Here is a 21,422-nt window from a genome sequence, read left to right on the forward strand (position 1 = left end):
TGAGGTGTCGACTGTTGATGTGATGGCTGGGTCATTATTGTTGCTATTGAACTCATCTTTGTTGTTGGAGACCGTCTTATCAGTCTCCTCAACCCACTTGATGTTGGCAACTGTCTGGTCTGCATACGAATGCCTAGGCGAGGCTGCTTGCATCTTGGTTGTCTCAATAACAGACTCTGATTCGGACTTCTTGGTGGCGGTTGAATCTCCTAAGTCACTTTCTCGGACCTGGTTCACTCGACAATAGGACAATTATATATATTATTATTTGTTAATTTATCTTTGATCCTGTTGGGGAGAATGACGATCAATCAACTCATTCATCTCGGTACAAGTACAAAAAAAAACATGTAAAACCATTAAAAAAAAAAGGTGGCAAAGGACTCATCCAGAGAAGGGAACCCTAGCCCTAATACCAAAACAGAATAAGTAATGTAATAAATAATGGGAGTGTTTATTGATTGATTCATTGGTTGTAATAAATAGATATATGAACAGTGACCATCATTGATTGATGGGATTGGTGTTGAGGTGGAGTAGCCAGCCAGCAAACCGACTGATTAATAACCTTCCTCTTCATCATCAGGGATAGAGTTATATATGGCCCTGACGATCTCGAGGATCTTGTTGAACGATGGTCTGCTCTTGGGGTCTGTCGAGCAACAGGCCACCGTGAGCTTGGCGAATGCCGATGGACAGTCGGGCGGCACCTTGTTCAAGAACAGCTGCGACTCAAAGGCAAACATCTTTTGAGGCTTCCTCTCATCTGGCACAGCATTAGTGATCAACTCCACCAACACAATGCCATAAGAGAATACATCCACCTTGTAATCATAGTCCTGGCCCATGAATATCTCCTGTATAATATGATTGATTAATTGATTGAGTTAGGGAGGTGAGTGAGTGGAATGGTTCCAGGGGGTTGGCAAGGGTCAAAAACTTACAGGGGCCATCCATCGATCACTACCAACAAAGGTCAATCTCTTGTTGACGGTATCCTCAAAGACACGGGCCAGACCCAGGTCGCAGAGCTTGGCTCGGTAGTTCTCTGTCAACAAGATGTTTTGACTCTTGAGGTCACGATGCAGGATACCACGTGCCTGGAGGTAGGTACAGGCTTGGGCTACATCAAGGGCAATGCCAAGTTTCTGGCGCCAAGTGAGTGGAATGTCGCCAAAGATCAGCGCGTCAAAGAGGTCACCGCGCTTCATATACTCGGTAATGATGTAGATCTCCTCGTTGTGCGTAGTGGCGCCGAGGAATTGAACGATGTTGGGGTGGCGCACCTCCYTTGAGAATCTGGAGCTCACGCTCAATCATGATCTTGGTGTCCTCCGAACACTCGAGGATTCTCTTGATCGCGCATGGTGTGCCCAGGTAGGTGCCGAGTGACACCTCACCATACTTGCCCGTGCCAATCACGTCCTCCAAGGCCAACTCCTTGAACTCAATGTGCCACATGTCCTTCTGGACGTGATGTGATGGTGTTGATGGAGTGGGTGGTGTGACAGGGGCGACATGTGCCAAGACTGGCATCTGTTGTTGCTGAACATGTTGTATCTGTTGCTGTGGCTGTGGTTGTACTTGTTGTGATTGAATGGGTGAGCGATTGACGTTGTTGTTGAAGGCTGGGATTGGTTGGACAACAGGCTTTGGGGCAGCGGGTGGTGGGGTGATGGCTGGCGCAGGAACAGGTGCCAGCTTGGGTGCCACCTGTTGCTGTGGTTGAACTGGTGCAATGACTGGCGCTGGTTTGAAAGCTGACTGTGGGGCAGCAGCATTGACAGCCTCAAAGTAGGCCTTCGAAGGCAAAGTCGAGTATTTACCAAGGTTAATGGCGCCTCTAGCCTTTGCAGGTCTGTTGTTAATCGATAACATAGATATTGGTTCCTCTAATAATATTTGATTGATTGATTGAGTGAGTGAGTCAGTGAGTGTGTAGGGGAGGGGCTGGAATTATTCCAGTCTAAGGCCAAGGTTCAATATTGATACATACCTGATGTTACTGACGGTGAAGAGAACTGTTGTTCACCAGCTTTGCCAACTATTTCCAACTCAGTGGCCTTCTTCCAATTACGTCTCGCACCAAAGTTGACGTACCATCCACCGACATTGTTGCCCTTCTCCACAACACCAAGTGCGCCAGTTCCAAGTTCTCTAACTTGTGCTCCTATCTCCATCATATAAACAAATAAATAATATATAATAAATAAATAAATAAATATACAGATACAAAGTAAAATATATATATATTATATTTACAAATAAATAATATTTATGTTTGATTGATTGATTGCTTGATTGATGAAGATGTTGATGATGTATCATACACAAGGTTAATCCTTGACTCTTGAACAGAATGATTAAAGGAGGAAGTAGAAAGAGGATATGTTGAGGGGTATGGGTGCGAGGATGGCTGGTCAATGGGTATTTGGCCAACAACATCAATGGAAATTTGCTGATGTGCGAGAGAACCAATAAAGAGCCACCCATCATCAACTTTGATCAAAATATCTTGTTTTGATCGCTCAGATGGCCTAACCCCATCTTAACATTTGCATCAAACATGATGAACTTCTGACTATGTTAAGAGAGATAATAATACTGAATGACTTAATGTTTGTTTGACTGAGAGATTGAAACATTGATTGATTGATTGACACTTGATGAAGAGGCTCAAGTTGGGCCAACAACATCATTTTGCAAAGTGACTTTCCAAGTTGTTGCTTTCGCCACAACCCCTTGTTCGTTCAAGTTCAAGTCCAGTTAACTTCCAACATTCAATCATCAACATAAACACATAACTTGATCAAGAGATATACATATATATAATATGATTAGTAATATATTTGATTTGGATAGTATTGTACCTCCTCCAACACCTCAACAACAGGATGATGAGAGTAGACTTAAATATATGAATGATTGTCATACTTCATTCACCAATTTGACTCAAAAGATGACTGTACTATCAAACATTAAAGAGACACTTGATGACATTGCAACAGACACTGGACTCAACTCTGATGATCCTGCTCTGCCAACATTGAACATCCTTCGGATATTGTTCTCAAAGGAGAGATTGAACAAGTTGGAGTACATGACACGCCAGACATCCAAATTCAGGTTGGCTTTCGTTGGTCCCTCTGGCTCGGGCAAGACCACATTGATCAACACTCTATTAGGTACCCAATTGCCCATTGTGTCAGCAACTCGTATCACCGTACTACGCTACGCCCCCCTTGCCGAAGCATCAATCAGACTCTTCAAGCTCCTTCCGGGTGATTCAAAAGAGTGCGAGGATGAACCTGTTGTAAGTCTAGCCACAGTGACCAACGCAAGGCAAGCGACCAAGATGGCCGATCCATATCTTCGTTGTCCGCTTGAGGATGGTGCCAGCGATGGTATGATTGAGTGGATGCAGAAGGTTGTGGTGATCAGCTATCCCATACCCATGCTTGAGAGCGGTCTGGAGGTGCACGACATTCCAGGCTCAAAGCTAGATAACCTAAAAGAGATGCGGTCCAACTTCTTCTCGGTTGTCCGTCCCAACGCCGCTGTCTTTTGCTACGCCAACCCAGCATTCTCAGACGCTGAGGTATACTCATATCAAGACTTTGTCGACAACATGCAAGTCAAGTTTGGTGATGGGTTCAATGCGGACTCACATCTCTTCATGGCAAACACCAAGTTCAATGTGGCAGCCTACAAGAACAGTCATCACATTGAACACATCAATGATGTGACTGATGAACAACTGATCAATGAGGAGATTACGATCTATCAACACTTGAAGGAACGTTCAGTGTTGGATGGATGGGCCAGGCCAGAACAGTTCTCAATGGTCAACTCAATGGACTACTTGGCATCCAAGAGTGGCAGTAAGAGGGTGTTTGGAAGGTTCGTCGAGCGCCTTACCAGGTGGACCATCTCAATCAGACACTCAATCATTAAGTTCATACTTGATGAGATTATTGAACTGTGCCAACGGTTCTACGCATTGGTCATTCCAAACAGGAGTGTAAGAGAGTCCTCGTCATCGTCTCCATTGGACTTTTCGAAACAGGTGAACCAATTTCTAAACGATCTGGAGACTCAAATCAAAGAAACATGTATGATGTTCCCCAAACTACTGCTTGAACAAGGTGAAGCATCCAAACAGGCAGCAATGAAGGCAGCAGTCGATATAGTTCTCGAACATTATGAAAAGCAAGTAGGTGGAACCTTTAGGCCACTTGAAACCCTACGTGTCAATGCGAGTTCCCGACTCGAGGTAGTTGGAGCATTCATGTCCAAGATCTCACCTTGGTACTTTGAAAACATAACAAATCCAGTGATCAATTCAATTCGTGAGCGATTGGACACCCAATGCAAACAAACCATTCAAACACTGAAGAACCAATACATATTGGAACTATTTAAAGATCACTCATTGGAGAGATTTACAACGGACATTGGAAATCTGCTTCAATCTGTTCATATTCGACTTGGGACACATTTATCGAGTGAATATTATTTTAGTTTAGTCGAGCCATTATTAATTATCGATGACAAGTTCAAGATGAAGACAATGGAAGGTATACTAAAGTACAGTTTAGTTGATTGGCGATCCCTTGAAAGAATATTCGTTCCTATCCAGGATTTCATGAAAGAGTTGATAGTGCCCATCTCAAGATATACAAGATTCCTCAATCGTTTACAATCCCGAGATGATCTGTCTGACCTTCCCCACAAGGTTGGCATTCTACATATCAAAGCATTGGCCAATCAATTCAAACTTAACAACCCAACACTACAAGTCACCGACTTATCAAACATCGCTTCAAACCAAACATCTGAGCAACAAACATTCACAGGAGTATTCGGTGGCCATCAAGTCTTCATCAAACAGTTCGCACACAGGGTCCCAACCACCCCCGAGCAGTTGTCCTTCTTCCAAGAGGCATACTACACATCATTGCCAGTGGCAAACAACCTACCTCTTCTGGGCGTGTATCACGACACATACAGCACTCAATTGGTTTATCAAAGACATGACACCGACCTCAGGAGTTACCTCGTCAACAATCCCATAACATACCATAAAGGACTCTTGATCGCCCTACAAGTTGCCAAGGCCATCGATGAGATACATTCATCTGGAATCATTCATAATGACATCAGGTTGGAGAATATTTTTGTAGTCGATCAAGACTTGACCATCAAGCTTGGCAACATTGGTTGTCCAAACAAGACTATTGCAATCAAAGTGCCTAGACACGACCTTTCCAACTTTGGAATGGTGTTGGTCATGATTTCAAATCAAGTCACATTGAAGGATACACCAAGGACCAGTCAAATGGAGAACACAGTGTTGGAATGGAATAAGTATATCTTGAAGTTTAACGAAGATATTCGAGTGTTTGATGAGCGATTGTCTCAGCTCAACAACAATTCCAAAGATGGACATCCGACTCCAACCCAATTGATCAGTGATCAATTGAGGTCAAGTGCAAGTGGAGGTAATATTAGATCAAGCCAATCACCAACAACTTCATCAATCAATCAAATAACCAAGTTGGGTGGAGTTGAGTGGAGTATGATCACAACCAAGTTTGGTGATATTATCCGTGATCTTGAAGAGCGGATAGCCTTGTTCCAAGTGCTGGATGGTCAACCTTTGGTTGATTTGTTAATTGAAGATTAATAATAAAATAGTTCAATCATTACATGTGAACACAAAGGATTGATGAAGAATTTGTAATCGTATCAAAGTTGTAGGAATGATACCCAATAATAAATAAAATAAATATTTTTTGGGTTGGTCAATATTGGAACAACTTACACATGATCTAGAACACTCAGACTTTGAGATATTGAGAGAGTGGTGTTGTCGTTTCCGGTCTACATTATTGATCTCGGGAGGGAGGGGGATCATGAAAGTATAAGTAGAGAATGAAGAGTATCACGATCATTATTGAATCAACAAAGATAATATGAATAGAAAATTATTATTATTAATATTAAATATATTTATATTTATTAATATTAGTTTTGAGATATCCAATGCCTCAAGAATTATTCCTGGATCACTACCTTTTTTCTATTGGTTAAGGTCAACTGGAAAATTATGTCCAAGGGATCCATGCCCATCATGGAGGATTGATCGGGTCAATCTTGAAGCAAGTGGTCATAACTTTGTTGAAGTGCACTAATTGAAGTTTGAATCGAATATCAACTCCACAGAGTTATTTGAAGCAGATGAAGATGATCGTATTGTTAAAGGTACTTGGCGCGTCGACATGGTTGATAATGAACGAGTGGTCGAGTTTTCAGTTCGTCAAGCCTACACAAAGATGGACATTGATCAAGAACCCATTCTCCCTGGAAATCTTAAATACTTGTTCTAGTAAGTCTTAATCAAAAAAAAGATAATCAATCCCATTTTAATTAATTAATTAATTAATTAATTATTTCTATTTATTTAGTTCTAAAACTTCACCAGAAGAGTATGAATTGGAAATGGTAAACAATGAGAATGTTAATGGAATAATTTCATATCCATTTTATAATCCTTACTTGGACAATCCGTATATTAATAAAATATGGTTGGAACATAAACTTGGAAAATCATTATTGAATTATAGATAATTGTACAAGCATCAATGGACACTTCACCAGATGGCACTCCAAGAATACTATCAATCTTTATCAATTTAGAAGACCCTCCACTTGACTATGGTAATGTACCAATTTGTACTTTACCAGCACTTCACAAACTTAGTGAACTAGCACAGGTTTTCAATCGTACTCAGGAGAGATGTGTAGTATGGGATGGATATGTGATGGCTGGAGAATGTATCCTCACCAAACCAGTATGTCCAAAAGGATACTACCTAGTATCAATTCCATCTAAACCCCTAGGATGTCCAAGACACTACTGTGATCCTGATTTCCTCAGACATACCTGGTATGATGAAAATAAGTAAATAACTTACTTACTTAAAATGATTGATATGTTCGAACTTTAATTGATTGATCGAAGTTCACAAGTTGGAGGTTCGCAATAAAGCTCCACAAAGGAAATTAAAAAATTAATTAAAATTTGATTGGTGGGGGTTGTTTGTTTGTTCAAGATGGAGTAGTGAGTTTGAATGGATGATGATGGGTGTGAGGTGAATGAAGTGTTGTAGAGGGACACGTACACACTCGTAAATTAACTTTGAACACAGTGAAAGAGATAAAGAGATAGAGATAGAGATAGAGATATAGATAAGAAGTATAGATACTATCTTATCATCCTTATATATATTATATATTCATATTGTACATACTTTAATCAATCAAATCAAATCAATCAATCATAGCATATCATATAACTGGTCTTGTGATTGTATTATTGTTGTTGTTGTTATTTTAGAAGAAAAGAGATAGAGAGATTGATAGGTTGATTGATTGATCGAGATCACAAGAGAAATGAAGACAAGACAACAACATGTGGCAAAGACCTACAAAGTAGTATGTATCTCAATTGATTGAATGATTGAATGAATGAGATAACTAACAACATTGATCAACAACAACAACAACATATAGGAGTCGGGCCAGAAACAGTTGATCGAACTACTCTTGAATGCTCCCGAAGATAGGATGTTTCAGTATATCATGCCAATCCAAGAATGGCCATTTGATATTGTAAGTTCAATCAATCAATCAACCGATCAATGAATGATCATGTGTTCATTCACTCACTAACTCAATCATTATACAATCACAACAGGATGACATCAGTCATTGGAATGACCTGTTAGAGCGCTTTCAAGATATAACTCATCGAATCATTCATAAATATACACCTCCGTCCATTAGTGAGCTCATGCAACAGCAGCAACAGAGTGCCCACAACAAGAATGCGTCACAGCCACATGGACCTCCCTCATCCTATATTCCCGTTCTGATGCCACTGCCCGAGCAGGCCGCCGAGTTCAAAGTCGACAAAGACAACCTGATGCAGTTGCTCAAGTTCCTCAAGTTGTTGCTCTCCAATTGCAACAACAGTCATCTCTTCCACTCATCCGAGGTATGTTATATGTTTGATTGATTGATTGAATTACACATACTAACTAATACTTGAACGTACATAACAACAGGAACTACTTCAACTATTCTCATTCAATGACTATGACGTCAACAGTGAGATATTGAAGATACTATATATACTTTTGTCGGTGCCGAAATACATCAGAGAGAACGAATACTTTATCCACAATCATTTGAATCCTAGACTGAAGGTCTTTGCTACAGGCTTCCCCGAGAATCATCTCGACCTCCTCTCCTGCTGTTCCAACGAGCTTGTTGTAAGTCCTCGCTCACTCCCTCACTCCTCCTCGCAATCATTCAACCATACTTACTCACTCAATCAATCAATCAAACATATAGATACCATCATCTGTTACAAGCTTTAATGTAGAGTTCTATGAACGTACGGACAATATTGGTACATACGCCACAGCCATTGACAATGCGAGTAAGATATCTGTGAGACTGGACAACGTCGACAGCAACCCTGACTCGGCGTTTGATATTGCCTACAAGGGCCTGTTTGCCAAGTACTCATTGTTTGAGGAGGATCAGTTCCACATCTTCTATCGCATCTCGCTGGCCAAGCAGTTTGGCGTGGTGGAGCAGCGCCACAAGTGGCTGCAGATGCGTCTGATGTCCATCAACGCGCTCTATCACACCACCGAGCAGGCCTACCACACACAGATCATGGTGGAGGAGCCCGACTTTGTAAACGAGCTGCTGGAGCTGCTCCGACGACACATGGTCGTGCCACAGGACGTGCTGGTCGCGGCCGTCTACGCACTCTCTTCCATCTCACCTTCGTTCCTCAACGGTGTGCTGTCCAACACACTCAACTCGGCTCTGTCGCAGGGCTTCTTCCAGTCGATCGTGCGCAAGTGTGTGGCCGTCATCACAGGCAAGGTGCCCGCCGAGCACCCATTCAGCGTCAACTTTATCAAGTCAATATTCAACCTATTGTTCACCATCTCCTCGCTGAACAAGGCGATCTTGCACAATTCGGGCATCTTCCAGTCGCTGCTGCCCATGCTCAAGCTGCACACCACGGTGGTCAGCACGATCAACTTCCAGCTGGCGACGTACCGCATCGTCGAGATGATGCTCTTCTTCAAGACACTTAACATTGAGATCTTTGGCGAGTCAGACAACTTGCGCGAGTTCATTCAGGGTCTCGGCAATGAGATTGACTACATGATCGCACATCCATACGTCGTCGACAAGAAGGAGGACATGGTGGTCGAGTGCAGCATCGCTCGGCCCACCTATGGCGTCGACAAGCATCGCTTCAAGAAGCCACCATTTGCCATCAGCAGCAGCAGCACCGCGCCAGCGTGGAAACCCAAGCAACAGTTGGGTGGCGCATTCGACGAGACTCAAGTGGACAAGCGACTTTTCGAGGCCAACTACCCACTGCTGGTGACCAACAGGAAGATGTCACTGGTGGTTGAGATGTTGCACACGCTGATACCAATTGTCAGCTCGAACGGTGTGCCAAGGACCATACTCAATCAGATCATCGACGGCTCCATCGCCGGACTGAAGCGTATCTTTGAGAACCACAGCAGCTTCTCGCCAATGATCCTGCTGCAGGCCATCATGCTGCCGACTCGCCTCATCCAGAATGAGCCGACCTGCTTCACGGCGCTGCAGAGCAGCGGCCTGATCGGTGCGCTGTTTGACTACATCACCAACAACGAGCTGCCCAGCGAACTGATCTTTGTGATCACCAACGTGCTCAACTCATTCTGTCTGAACTCGGCGTTCAAGCAGGTGTTGCTCGATTCACACTTCCTCGAGAAGTACATATCAGTGTTCTCCAACCCCAAGTACTCGATCAACAATCGCACATCCAGTCCAGTGGCCGTAGGCCTGGTCGAACTCATCCGCCACCACAACGAGATGCGCCCAATCATCATTGACTCGTTTGTCAAGTTGCTCGATGATGTCCTCGCTCTGGACTTTGAGGGGGACAAGACCACGGTCAAGACCGTGTGTACTACAGTCGTCAGCCTGCTGACCGTGTTCTTCCGTGACGGCAGCGCCGTCGACAATGAGCGTGCGTTCATCCAGAAGGGCGGTCTTGACAAGCTGGTACAGATCTTCTCTCACCCAAGCTGTCCTACCAAGAGCTTTGTTGTCTTCAAGGAGCTTAGCGTGAACAACACATCGGCTGTTCTAAAGGAGATCATCAAGCAACTCAATCTGCAGTTTGGCGAGTTGGACCAGCTGTGCGGCTGGCGCACATCGCGTATAGTGCGCGATTGGGTCGAGCAGGAGGTGCAGAACAAGGACAAGATTCATCGCTCGATCCGCATCATTGGCTCATTGGTACAGATACTCACTAGTCTCATCCGCGACCATCCCGAGGACATTCCCATCTCTGTCCTGGACGAGTGGGCTGTTGAGGCCGGCATTGCTGCCAGCTCCTCACTCAGCGCGCTCCAACGCGCACTCTATTGGGAGATGGTCATTGGAAACAATTCACTGTTATCGGCTCCCATCTCAAAGCGATCGGCACTATCACCCAAGCAACCTGTTGCCGTGGTCGCCGAGCCACCCGCGCCCGTCGCTGCCGCTGGCGGTGATGTTGAGATGTCCACCGCTTCTTCTTCATCATCTTCGTCCGTCACCAATGTCACTGAGCAACACGAATTCCTGTTCAACAGCCAGATCGCAGACTTGGAGTATCTGTCGCACTACTTTGTCGACTGCCTCAATCCCCAGAACAAGCGCGAGTCACTCACCGAGGCCAAGTCTGAGGTGTTCATCAAGAACATCGCCACCAACCTGTTCAATTGGCTTGCATGGCGCCCAGAGGATGACGACCCTTCCCTGGGTCTGTGCACCAAGTACACCGGTCACGTGATGGAGGAGATCTCCAAACTGTTGTTTGCCCACCTCATCAACAGCCTGCACAGCCTGGGTTTCTACGAGAAGTTCTTTGCCATTGTACATGAACTGCTGGCGCAATACCAAGGCGAGTCAAGCGATCTACACACACCACTCACAAACTGTGGCCGCATCATCAATGTCACTGTTCACGCTCTGACACTCAAGGCTCAGACCGCGCCAGTCAAGTTGATGGCCGAGCGCGTGCTGCCCACAGTGCTGGGCGAGGTGGCCAAGATCTGGGGCATGCCCCAATTGGCCCAGTACCCTCTGAAAAAGGACGTGCTCGAGGCGATCTACAACTTTTTGAACAAGCCAGAGGACCAGCCACTCGTAGAGAGACGGCCGGCCAAGCCAGCGCCGCAAGTGTTTGTACCAAGCGAGGCGGCTGTGTCTCTCCTGCAGGACATGGGCTTCCTCCGTGAGCACATCGTCAAGGGCATGAAGACCCTACAATCAAACAACGTGGAGCAGGTCACAGACTGGATGTTGAACCATCCATATGTCCCAGAGGACGAGCCACCCAAGGCCACCGAGGCCGCACAGCCAGCAGTGGCAACACCACCAGCACCCAAAGAGAAGGAAAAGACGTCCCTCGAGACATTGGCGCTCGAGATCAAGCCGACATTGTTGGAGCGATCGCTCTCGTTGCTGACTGGCAGCGTTGTCGAGGACTTGCCACTATGTGAGAGTGTCTACCGAATGCTGGTCTTTATCACCAAGGATTGTAAGACACCAGAGGCCAAGGAGATGATTGTCGACCGCCTTATGAAGGAGGTTCAGCTTGCCTTTGGAGACTTCTCGATCGCAAACGCCAAGCAGCTCGTGGCCTACTTCAAGATTACCCAGCGCCTGAACGAACTACCCGACGTCCACGGCATGTACATAGACAAGGGCTTCCTGATGATTCTCGTTGGCTACCTCGCAGACCTACTGCATAACAAGTCAACAGTCATCTTCCCCACCACCACCATCAGCGACGACAACAACAACAACAACAATGCGGATACACAACAGCAATGGCAGAGCTATTTGAACAGCTTGTTGCTGCTAATCATTGACATGGTCAGACTTGGCTCGATCAAGCCCAACACGTTTGAATTTGACGAGGAATTCAAGAAGGACGAGTCTGTGGACCCCGAGCTCAACATGCTTCTGGACAGCTGCATCAGCCTGCTCAAGGTGCCGCCATCGATCATCGATCTGACCCTGCTGCGGCTGACCAAGGAGCTGACAAAGAGACACGCGCTTGCCCTCCAATTCCTCGAGGAGGACGGTCTCACCCTTCTCTTTGCCAAGGTTTACGCCCCAAGCAACATTCGTGATGCGCAGCCAATCGCCAACGCCATTGTTCGACAGATATTGGAGGACAAGGGCACTATGCTCAGGGCCGACCATACATTGATCAAGAACACACTTGGCTCAAACAGGAGCACCAAGGGCATGGCCACAAAGACATTCTTGACCTCGTTAGCCAAGAACGTTGCACAGAACCCCGTGGTGTTCTTGCGTGCCAGTGCTGACCTGTGCCGTCTGAGCCAGAGCAGTACCCTGGCGCTGGCAAAGACCCCAACGATCACAACCACCGACAGCTACGATGCCACCCACATCTTTAAGGTGTCCGAATTTTTGATCAAGGCACTGCTGGCCAAGGACTCGGTTCCTACACCAGCTCCAACCACAACAACAGGCGGCGAGCAAAAGAGACAGAGCACAATGAGCACATCGCGAGCTGCGGCCAAGGCAAAATTTGACAACAAGGTGCAGCTTGAAGTAAACGAGTCCAAGACATTGTACACCAAGGCCAGCATCTTGAACTTGTTGGAGGAGCTCAATATCAACAATAGTGTATTCCTTCAAAACGTTCTGACATATCCCGAGGAGGACATCTTGCAGTATACCATGGACAACTTCTTGGTACCCGCGCCTAGTGACGGCCCCGCCATGCACACGCACCACGCCTCAATTCGCTTCATCCTCTCGCTGTTTGGCAGCCAGATTGGCCGTAACCTAGTGATTGATTTCATCTCGAGAGACCTGACCAAGGCAAAGGGCGAGTACATTCTCACGCACGACAAGGCCGTCCAGAATCGTATCGTTTACCTCGTCAACCTCGTGGCGGTCATTCTCAACCTGCAACCACATGCGTACACCAACGAGCTGTACCGCCTGATGGTCGAGCATGACATGATCAACCTGCTGCTAGAGGTGTTGGGTGCCATCGACATGAGCACCAACAACGCGTCGGTCATGGTGATCACCATGCTGCAGACAATCGGTCATCTTACCAAGTACGCATCCAACCCCGACAAGGACAAGGAGAAGGACGAGGGTCGCCTCAACATCTTTGAGCTTCCCCTGTCCAACTTTGACATCTACCTGAGGAACAGTCGCGACGCGATGTATGCCAACCCCCCATCATCTCGCAATGGCCAAGAGGAGAACGAATGGCATTCGATGGGCAACACCTTCCTCCACAGCCTTAGCTCATCAATGCTGGGCGACCGACTTGCACTGAATCAGCGCGTGGTGCAGCAACCGGGCGGTGACTATGATGACGACTCTGACGACAGCGACGACATGGATATCGATGGCCAGGACGACGACGAAGAGGACGACGACGAAGAGATGGACCAGGAGGACGACGAGGAAATCCCCGACGACGAGGAGGACGAAGAGATCGACGACGACATCTTTGACGGCGAAGAGTTTGCCGAGTTCCAAGACAACATACTGGGGCTCAACGTCAACGATGCCCGAATGCTGTCCAATATCATCGACCCTGGCGTGCTTAACCAGCTACTGCAGATGAACAACGCTCTGCAGATGCCCCCACACTTTGATATCAACAATCTGCCTCGACCAAGAGGTGTCCAGCTCCAGTACCCTATGTTCCCACAACAGCCCAACGCCGGTGTTGGCGTCAACATGAATGTGGTGCGCGAGCAGGACGACGTCAACTACGCACTCTCGTTCGAGCCGGATCTGATAAAGATCCTGTCCAAAATCACAAAGGAAGAGGAGGCTGCGCTCAAGCTCAAGGAGAAGGAGCTCAAGGCTAAGGAGAAGGCGTTGAAGCAGCAACAACAACAAGCATCGTCAGAGGCTTCGTCATCATCGATGCCACCCGCAACGGAGTCGACACAGGCCACTTCAACATCGAGTCCACAACTTCAGAGTAGCAACTCACAGGTGCCAATGGTGGTCGAGACAAGCAACTCAACCACGACACCGACGTTACAACCAATGCAATCGCCCCAAGTATCATCAGTATCGTCCCCATCGACTTCAGTGTCATCATCTGCATCATCAATGCCATCTTCCATCTCGCAGTCACCACTCTTGTTCAATCCAGACATCGATCTCAATGTATGGAGGAACAACATGGATATCAATCAGATTGCGACCAACATTGTACAGCCACCAACCATCCCTACCAATGAGCAACAGCAACAGGATGCACCGCAATCACCAGCTGTAGTAGCAGCCGAGACAACCAACAATCAAGATGTTGATATGCATGAGGCAGAGGCAGAGGAGGAGGACGAGCCACAGTCTTCATCATCGTCTACGACCACAACGACAACCACCTCTACTACGACCACTTCTGAACCTGCCGCACCCCCTGCACCTGCCCCTTCAGCACCTCCAGTAGTCGCACCACAGCAGCCAGTCCAAGTTGATCTTGGCATTGACCCAACCTTCTTGGCTGAGCTCCCCGCTGAGCTTAGAGCAGAGGTCATCTCGGCCCAACTGGGAACGATCTATCAGACCGAGAACAGACCAGATATTGTGATCAACCCAGCCAGCATGGCTGTGCTGCCAGAGGAGATACGCAATCAGGTATTGGAGCAGCAGAGAGTGATCTCTCAGCGTTACAGAGCTGCCCCACCACCCGCCGACATCTCACACGCACAGGAGATGGACAACGCGTCGTTCCTGGCCACTCTCCCACCAGACTTGCGTGAGGAGGTGTTGATGAGCCAGCCCGAGGCATTCTTATCGACCCTCCCACCCGAGTTGCATGCCGAGGCCGTTCGTCTGCGTGAGCGTGATCGTTTCGAACTGCGCAATGCATTCGAGCGCAATGTCTATCTGCCGCGTGGCACTGCCATGAAGAATGCACCGTTGCCAAAGCCTAAGGCGTCACTCAATCAGAGTGGTGAGTTGATAAAGAAGGAGAACTTGATACCCTTGCTCAAGATACTCTACCTCGACCAGCCATGGAATCGTCAGCAGTTCTACGCCATCCTACAACAGATCTGCTCATTCACAGACAACAGGAACCAGCTGCTCCAGTATCTGTTCCAGATACTCACGGCGTGTGAGCGTCCCAACCTGCACCGTGGCGCCGTCAAAGACAACTTCTCGCCCCTGGACGACCCGTGCCACCCAACACTCAAGTTCAAGCACTTTAGGACGTTCGAGGAGGCTGATCACCCGCCCCTGCTGGTCATCCGTCGCATCTTGGACATTCTCCAGAATCTGATCTCCAACAACAGCAACACAGTACAGTGGGTTTGCACTGAGCAAACGATGCCACTGCCACCCTCCAAGAAGGGAAAGGAGAAGGGCGATGCCAACGAGACATTCATGCCATTGTGGCGTCTGTGTTCACTCGTCTCCAATAAGGACATCGTCAGGAAGTCCTCGCATCTTGAGAAGCTGGTCACCATCTTCCTGTCCGTGCTGGACACGGTCAAGGAGGTGCCGACCTTCCCCAAGCAGTTCATCGACAGCTTCATCGATGCCATGTTTGTGAGCGGCGACAATAAGGTGGCACTCCTACTTGTACATATTGGAACGACCGAACAGAACAGGGCCTCGACACTAGATGAGCTTACCTCCACGGCCAAGAAGCTTGTTCACAAGGTGATCCACAACCTCAACAGTCTAAAGTCATCGTTCAAGGAGTCTTCAGGAGGAGTGTCGCCGTCTCTCATCGTGTCACTGTTGCCCAACTCGACCAATGAGCAGAACCTGCTTCAAACACTCCAGACCATGTCCTTGATATTGGCGCCCAAGAAGGAGGTCCCTCCAGCTGCTGCTGCTGCTCCACAAGCTGCCGCGCCACAAGCTGCTGCGCCACAGGCTGTTGTAGCACCACAGGCTCCTCCAGCAGATGCAGTTGTCGAACCAGCAGTCAATCAACCAGACCAAATGGTCATCGAGCCACAAGAATCTGTTTCCACCACCACCACTACGACTACTACCACAACAACGACATCATCGTCAACATCATCGAAAGCTGAACCAAAGATCACGACTATTGGCGAGCACTTCAAGTACAACCCAGAGTTTGAGACATTGTGGGATGCAATCAAGTCATTCCTCACGTATATCAACGCGACTGAGAAGCACGATCAGCCAGAGCCAAACAAACCCAAGCAGCTTACAAAGAAGAAGAATTCCAGCGTACCCATGTCCAACTTGGTGCTGCCACTCATCGAGATATACTTCCATTTGAACTCGCCCAACCCAGAGAAGCTCAATGTCAACACAGTGCCCTCGTCGCCAAGTCTGACCGGACTGAAGCTGTCATCACAGGGCACCAACACACCGCCAGCCGCCGACTACCAGACGATGCGATTCTTTGAGTTTGTCGAGCAGAACAAGAACCTGATCAACGACCTTGTGCGCCAGGACAACTCCCTACTCAGTGGCTCGTGCAAGATCCTGGTGAAGCTGCCTCGTTTCCTGGACTTTGACAACAAGCGAACATATTTTAGACAGTTCTTCCAATCAAAGAAGGATCGTGCCAACTCAATCCGACTCAAGATTCGCAGGAACCACATCTTTGAGGACTCGTACACACAGCTGCGCATGCGCCCTGCCGATGAGTTCAAGGGCAAGCTGCACATCCAGTTCTCAGGCGAGGAGGGCATTGACGTGGGTGGTCTGCTGCGTGAGTGGTACCTGGTGCTCTCCAGAGAGATGTTCAACCCAGGCTACGCCCTGTTCAAGACATCCGCGGACAATGTCACCTTCCAGCCCAACCCCGAGTCATACATCAACCCGGACCATCTGTCCTACTTCAAGTTCATTGGACGCATCATTGGCAAGGCGCTCTACGACGGACAGATGCTCGACGCCTTCTTCACGCGTAGCTTCTATAAGCACATGTTGGGTCTGCCCATCACCGTGACCGACATGGAGGCGATCGACCCCACCTACCACAAGAACCTCATCTGGATTCTCAACAACGACATCACCAATGTGCTCGACCTGACCTTCTCGACTGAGATCGATATCTTTGACTCGACACGCGTCATTGAGCTCAAGCCGGATGGCGCCAACATCCAGGTGACTGAGGACAATAAGATGGAGTATGTGCGATTGGTGGCCAACGTACGAATGACCAACTCGATCAAGGAGCAGATTGCCAGCTTCCTGGAGGGCTTCCACGAGCTCATCCCCAAGACATTGATCAGCATCTTCAACGAGCTCGAGCTCGAGCTGCTCATCTCTGGTCTCCCAGAGATCGACATTGACGACCTGCGCGCCAACACAGAGTACAGCGGATACACGGCTGAGTCGTCTCAGATCAATTGGTTCTGGAGTGTTGTACAGAACCTAAGCAACGAGGAGAAGGCCTTGCTACTTCAGTTTGTCACTGGTACTTCAAAGGTGCCACTTGATGGATTCAAGGCATTGATAGGCATGACAGGTCTACAGCGATTCCAGATACACAGGATCAGAGGAAATGCTCATAGATTACCTACTGCTCATACTTGGTAAGTTTGTTGATTGATTGAATGATTGACCATGATGATAGTATCTAACATTATTTATTCTTTATAGCTTTAATCAAATAGATCTGCCCGAATATGATTCAGCGGAACAACTGGAGAAGATGCTCAAGATTGCCATTAGCGAGAACTCTGAAGGATTTGGATTCCATTGATTTAATAATATTATTAAACTTATATATATTTTATTAAATCCAGGTTTGCTTTATTGGATGAATGGAATAATATACATATAATATATTTAAACGAACCATCATATTCATAAAAATCATTGGATCACTCCTCAATCCATTGGGGAATATTATTCTTATATTATAATAATATAAATTTTTATTCGAATAAATGTTTAGTACTACAACTTTATCTCATATGTGGGACACCCTTGGTAAAGATCTGAGAGAACTGGCTCCATTCCCATTGACTTCCTTGATAGAACCAAAGGATCAAGCACCAAATGAGAAGTAACAAGACCATGTAGTGTCTCATGCTGATGGACATCTCTCTGCCTACAGAATCAGTTTTGTCAAACCGATTTGGGATAGCCGCGGGGAAAAAGTACTTCTTGAGGTTATGAAAGTACACCGAGAACAAGAAGTAGGTCACCTGGAACTGAAGATTAATAGAGTAGAACGTCAGGAGCAATCCAAGGAGCATGGCCGACATGTTGCTATGGTCCAGCAAGTGGTCATTCATAATGGTTCTAAGACTGAACATTGAATAGATGATTCCGGAGACAAAGAGACCTAGTTCGATGACGTTCACAACAAACACCAACTTAGTTTGGAGTGAACTAGGTTTCCAACTGGGTTTTCCAAGCTTGGACTTGGAGACCAGAATAAAGGAAGAAATGACCAATGGCCAGAGAGCAAACCAGTTCTGTTGACCTCGCCAGATGTACAGATCAGACACACCCGCCCAGCTTTGAACAATGTTGGTCATAATCCATTGTACCAGCATGATTACTAGGCACCCTGTCATCATCACCTGAGTGTTAAAGACGAAAGGAAGCCTCAAAGTAAACAGGAGCCAGAGGGGCATCACTTCGAGCCAGTAGATGGCTGTGACCGGACCAGTGAACCAATAGGAGACATTGACGACCCTTACCAAGAAGGCACTGACCTCAAATGCTTTCATGGCCAACATGAAGCATAACAGTACAAGGTAGATGGCGCCTGTTAAACCGACAAAGATCCACTGAGCATGGATCACCCAATACACCAGGAAGGTGCACAGAGATGGAAAGACAATAAACAGGAAGATACTGGCAATACCTGTAGTCGCGAACTCCAGAGCCCAAAGCTGGATTGCTCCGGCTGCCCAACGAGCTGGGGCCTCACCATAACGTTCGGGCTCCTTAGCAGATCCAATACAAGGCAGTGTGGAATGTAGGCGGAGCATTCACCATTCTTTTGGGAACCAATGGCTTGACTCGGTATCCTCAATGAAAGTTAGTTTCTTGAGCTCAAAGTCTCCATCGAGGCGCCATAAGGCATTGGTACCACAGCTTGTGACTGTTCCAATTTGGTCTCTCATTGGATTCATGTAGAGGTAGTTGTTGAAGTTGTTTCGATCGAAAGTGTCACTCTCGGCATTGACCATTGGAAAGTACTGCATAACTTGAACAAATCGAAGGGTAGAGGAATGTTTTTTTCCAAACTCTGGAACTGTGGCTCTCCAGAACTTTGGACCTACCATATGACGGGCGTCAAAGATGGCCAAGTAGGCATTCGATAGTTGTTTATGGTGTTGGGCAACTGCATGGAGACCAGCCGCCTTTCCAGTGATTGATAGGTCATTATTCTTGACAATAATGACCCTAACATTGATACCATTTCCACATACGTTCTTCCATAGAGTAGAGTTTGTAATAGTATCCACTTCGAAAAAGTTGTATCCATTATCATCTGCTCCATTGACGTTGAAATTGTTATTTGGAGGATTTTTGACGTTCCATTGATCGATGAGGTTGCCGATGGTATCATTGATGTTTGAAGGAAGAATGTCTTCCATTTCTTTATCAGTTGGACTGAATGGGACATTGCAAAGTAATTTCCAGAGGCTGCGGGTGTCCAAACGAGGATTGCTCATGAGATGATAGAACTGTCTGACAAAGCCTTGGAAGTTGAGCATCCCTACCACTATTGTCTAGGATGTAGTGTGTGATAGTTGTGTTTTCTCTATTTTTGTAGGGAATACCAGAGAAGGAATGTGCCACTCCAAAGATGTTCCGGAAGAAGTGGAATGGTCCTTCAGAGCACAACACTGACACTGCAGCATAATTGCAAAGTCTCTTCCTTCCTTTCCACTTCGGTAATGGAGGTCGATTCAAAGGAATGACTTCTTCCGTCACATTGGGGTGCCAGAGAGCCATGAACCTTTGAAGGGCTGCTCCAAATGGCGAGAAATGTTGGACCATGAAAGAGATTAAACTCATAAAGGATAGGTATAAGAAAGTAATGGAGGCGGCGCCACTGGACAACGTGTTTGAATCCTGGACTACATCAGTGCATGAAGATTCAGAGTCTTCAGAGTTGGAGCAGGGGATACTGTTTGACGAGAGCAAGAGGGTGTTGTTGATCACGTTGTTGCTTAGGCAGTAAGGTGGTGTCTTGACCAAGGAGGAGCAAGTTCCACCACAATAACTTCCAAGGGCAAGACAGTATCCATCGAAAGGAGGTCCACGCATTTGTTGGCCCTGGGTGAACTCGACACCCTCTCTTGGAAGACAAGCGACAATGTAGATGCGACCAGCTTCTCCATAGCATCCTCCGTCAATTTCCCAAGTCTGGGTCAACGATGTTAGAGGTTCATCAGAGGTGGCCGCCACATACCAATGGTTCTCATTTGGGAAATTTGTAGAAGCAAAGATCACTGGTTTGGTACCTGAGGTCGGGGCAGTTACTAGATTTGAAGTCACCTCCAAAACGAAAGTCATCTGGTCCTTGCAAGGTAGTGCATTTGGAGCTGATTTGGTTGGAGACTGTAAGCATTTGAGGCATGGGCATATGGCCTTGGTTTCGGTGGGTATGGTAACGATATCATTGATCCAAAGTGGAGCAAAGAAGATCAGGAATATGTAGCAGAAGAAGTACACAAGTAGGGAACAACTTCCAGCCCTTTTGGTCCTATAACTTTTGAACACAATGTCATTGTGTTCGGATTGATCTAAATATTTTAATTGAAGGTCAATATGGTCGTATCAATTATGTTTTGATCAATATAAATAAATAATTAATTTACCTTTTGAAGCCATCATATATTGTTGTTATTTATTATTTGATGATCCAGTATCTTATACTTCAACTTCTGAATTGATCACCTTTAAATATTGTCATCTTTTGGACCAACTTTATACACTGGAAATTTCAAAGTTTCATTGATCTCGGTCAAATCTTATTCGGATTTTAAACTCAATCACACCTGAAGAATCAAGAACAACAACTTTTGAAGTGCAAGTTTGACGACTTTGGAAGTAAAAGTCGATCAAAATGCGCCTGGTTCGATCCAGATATTTATTTTTGTTTCTTATGATATGTGAAAAGTAAAATTTTATTTCATTGAGTTGGCACTGACCTTCCATCAACTTCAGTTTTCCAAGTTTCATTCTAACTTATTATTATACTTTTGGCGTTACTTTTTTGATTTTGATTGGATTCTGGAAGACTTTCAAAAGATAAACGCTCCAGAGTGTGAGCAATGGTTCAGAGTGGGAAGGCCCTTTCA

General features: G+C 46.4%; 5 protein-coding genes across 5 annotated transcripts; 2 read left to right on the forward strand and 3 right to left on the reverse strand.

Annotated features, from left to right (window-relative positions):
- Positions 1-560: 560 nt before the first annotated feature.
- On the reverse strand, positions 561-2,183 carry SAMD00019534_089290 (hypothetical protein; the record flags this gene model as incomplete). Its single annotated transcript, XM_012895818.1, has 4 exons — positions 561-857; positions 945-1,123; positions 1,311-1,892; positions 1,997-2,183. 4 exons carry the CDS (start codon positions 2,181-2,183, stop codon positions 561-563), a joined length of 1,245 nt encoding a protein of 414 aa, XP_012751272.1.
- Positions 2,184-2,959: 776 nt separating this feature from the next.
- Positions 2,960-3,966, forward strand: SAMD00019534_089300 (hypothetical protein; the record flags this gene model as incomplete). Its single annotated transcript, XM_012895819.1, has 2 exons — positions 2,960-3,881; positions 3,956-3,966. 2 exons carry the CDS (start codon positions 2,960-2,962, stop codon positions 3,964-3,966), a joined length of 933 nt encoding a protein of 310 aa, XP_012751273.1.
- A 3,489-nt stretch (positions 3,967-7,455) lies between these two features.
- Positions 7,456-17,854, forward strand: SAMD00019534_089310 (hypothetical protein; the record flags this gene model as incomplete). Its single annotated transcript, XM_012895820.1, has 6 exons — positions 7,456-7,497; positions 7,576-7,674; positions 7,760-8,059; positions 8,130-8,336; positions 8,419-17,684; positions 17,752-17,854. 6 exons carry the CDS (start codon positions 7,456-7,458, stop codon positions 17,852-17,854), a joined length of 10,017 nt encoding a protein of 3,338 aa, XP_012751274.1.
- A 205-nt stretch (positions 17,855-18,059) lies between these two features.
- Positions 18,060-18,842, reverse strand: SAMD00019534_089320 (hypothetical protein; the record flags this gene model as incomplete). The annotated part of the gene is made up of 1 exon (XM_012895821.1): positions 18,060-18,842. The coding sequence occupies one exon, from the start codon at positions 18,840-18,842 to the stop codon at positions 18,060-18,062; it is 783 nt and encodes a 260-aa protein (XP_012751275.1).
- A 255-nt stretch (positions 18,843-19,097) lies between these two features.
- Positions 19,098-20,634, reverse strand: SAMD00019534_089330 (hypothetical protein; the record flags this gene model as incomplete). The annotated part of the gene is made up of 3 exons (XM_012895822.1): positions 19,098-19,472; positions 19,542-19,837; positions 19,896-20,634. The coding sequence occupies 3 exons, from the start codon at positions 20,632-20,634 to the stop codon at positions 19,098-19,100; spliced, it is 1,410 nt and encodes a 469-aa protein (XP_012751276.1).
- Between the last annotated feature and the right edge of the window lie 788 nt (positions 20,635-21,422).

This window comes from Acytostelium subglobosum (assembly GCF_000787575.1).
Source record: "Acytostelium subglobosum LB1 DNA, scaffold: scaffold20, whole genome shotgun sequence".
Classification (NCBI taxonomy): Eukaryota; Evosea; class Eumycetozoa; order Acytosteliales; family Acytosteliaceae; genus Acytostelium; species Acytostelium subglobosum.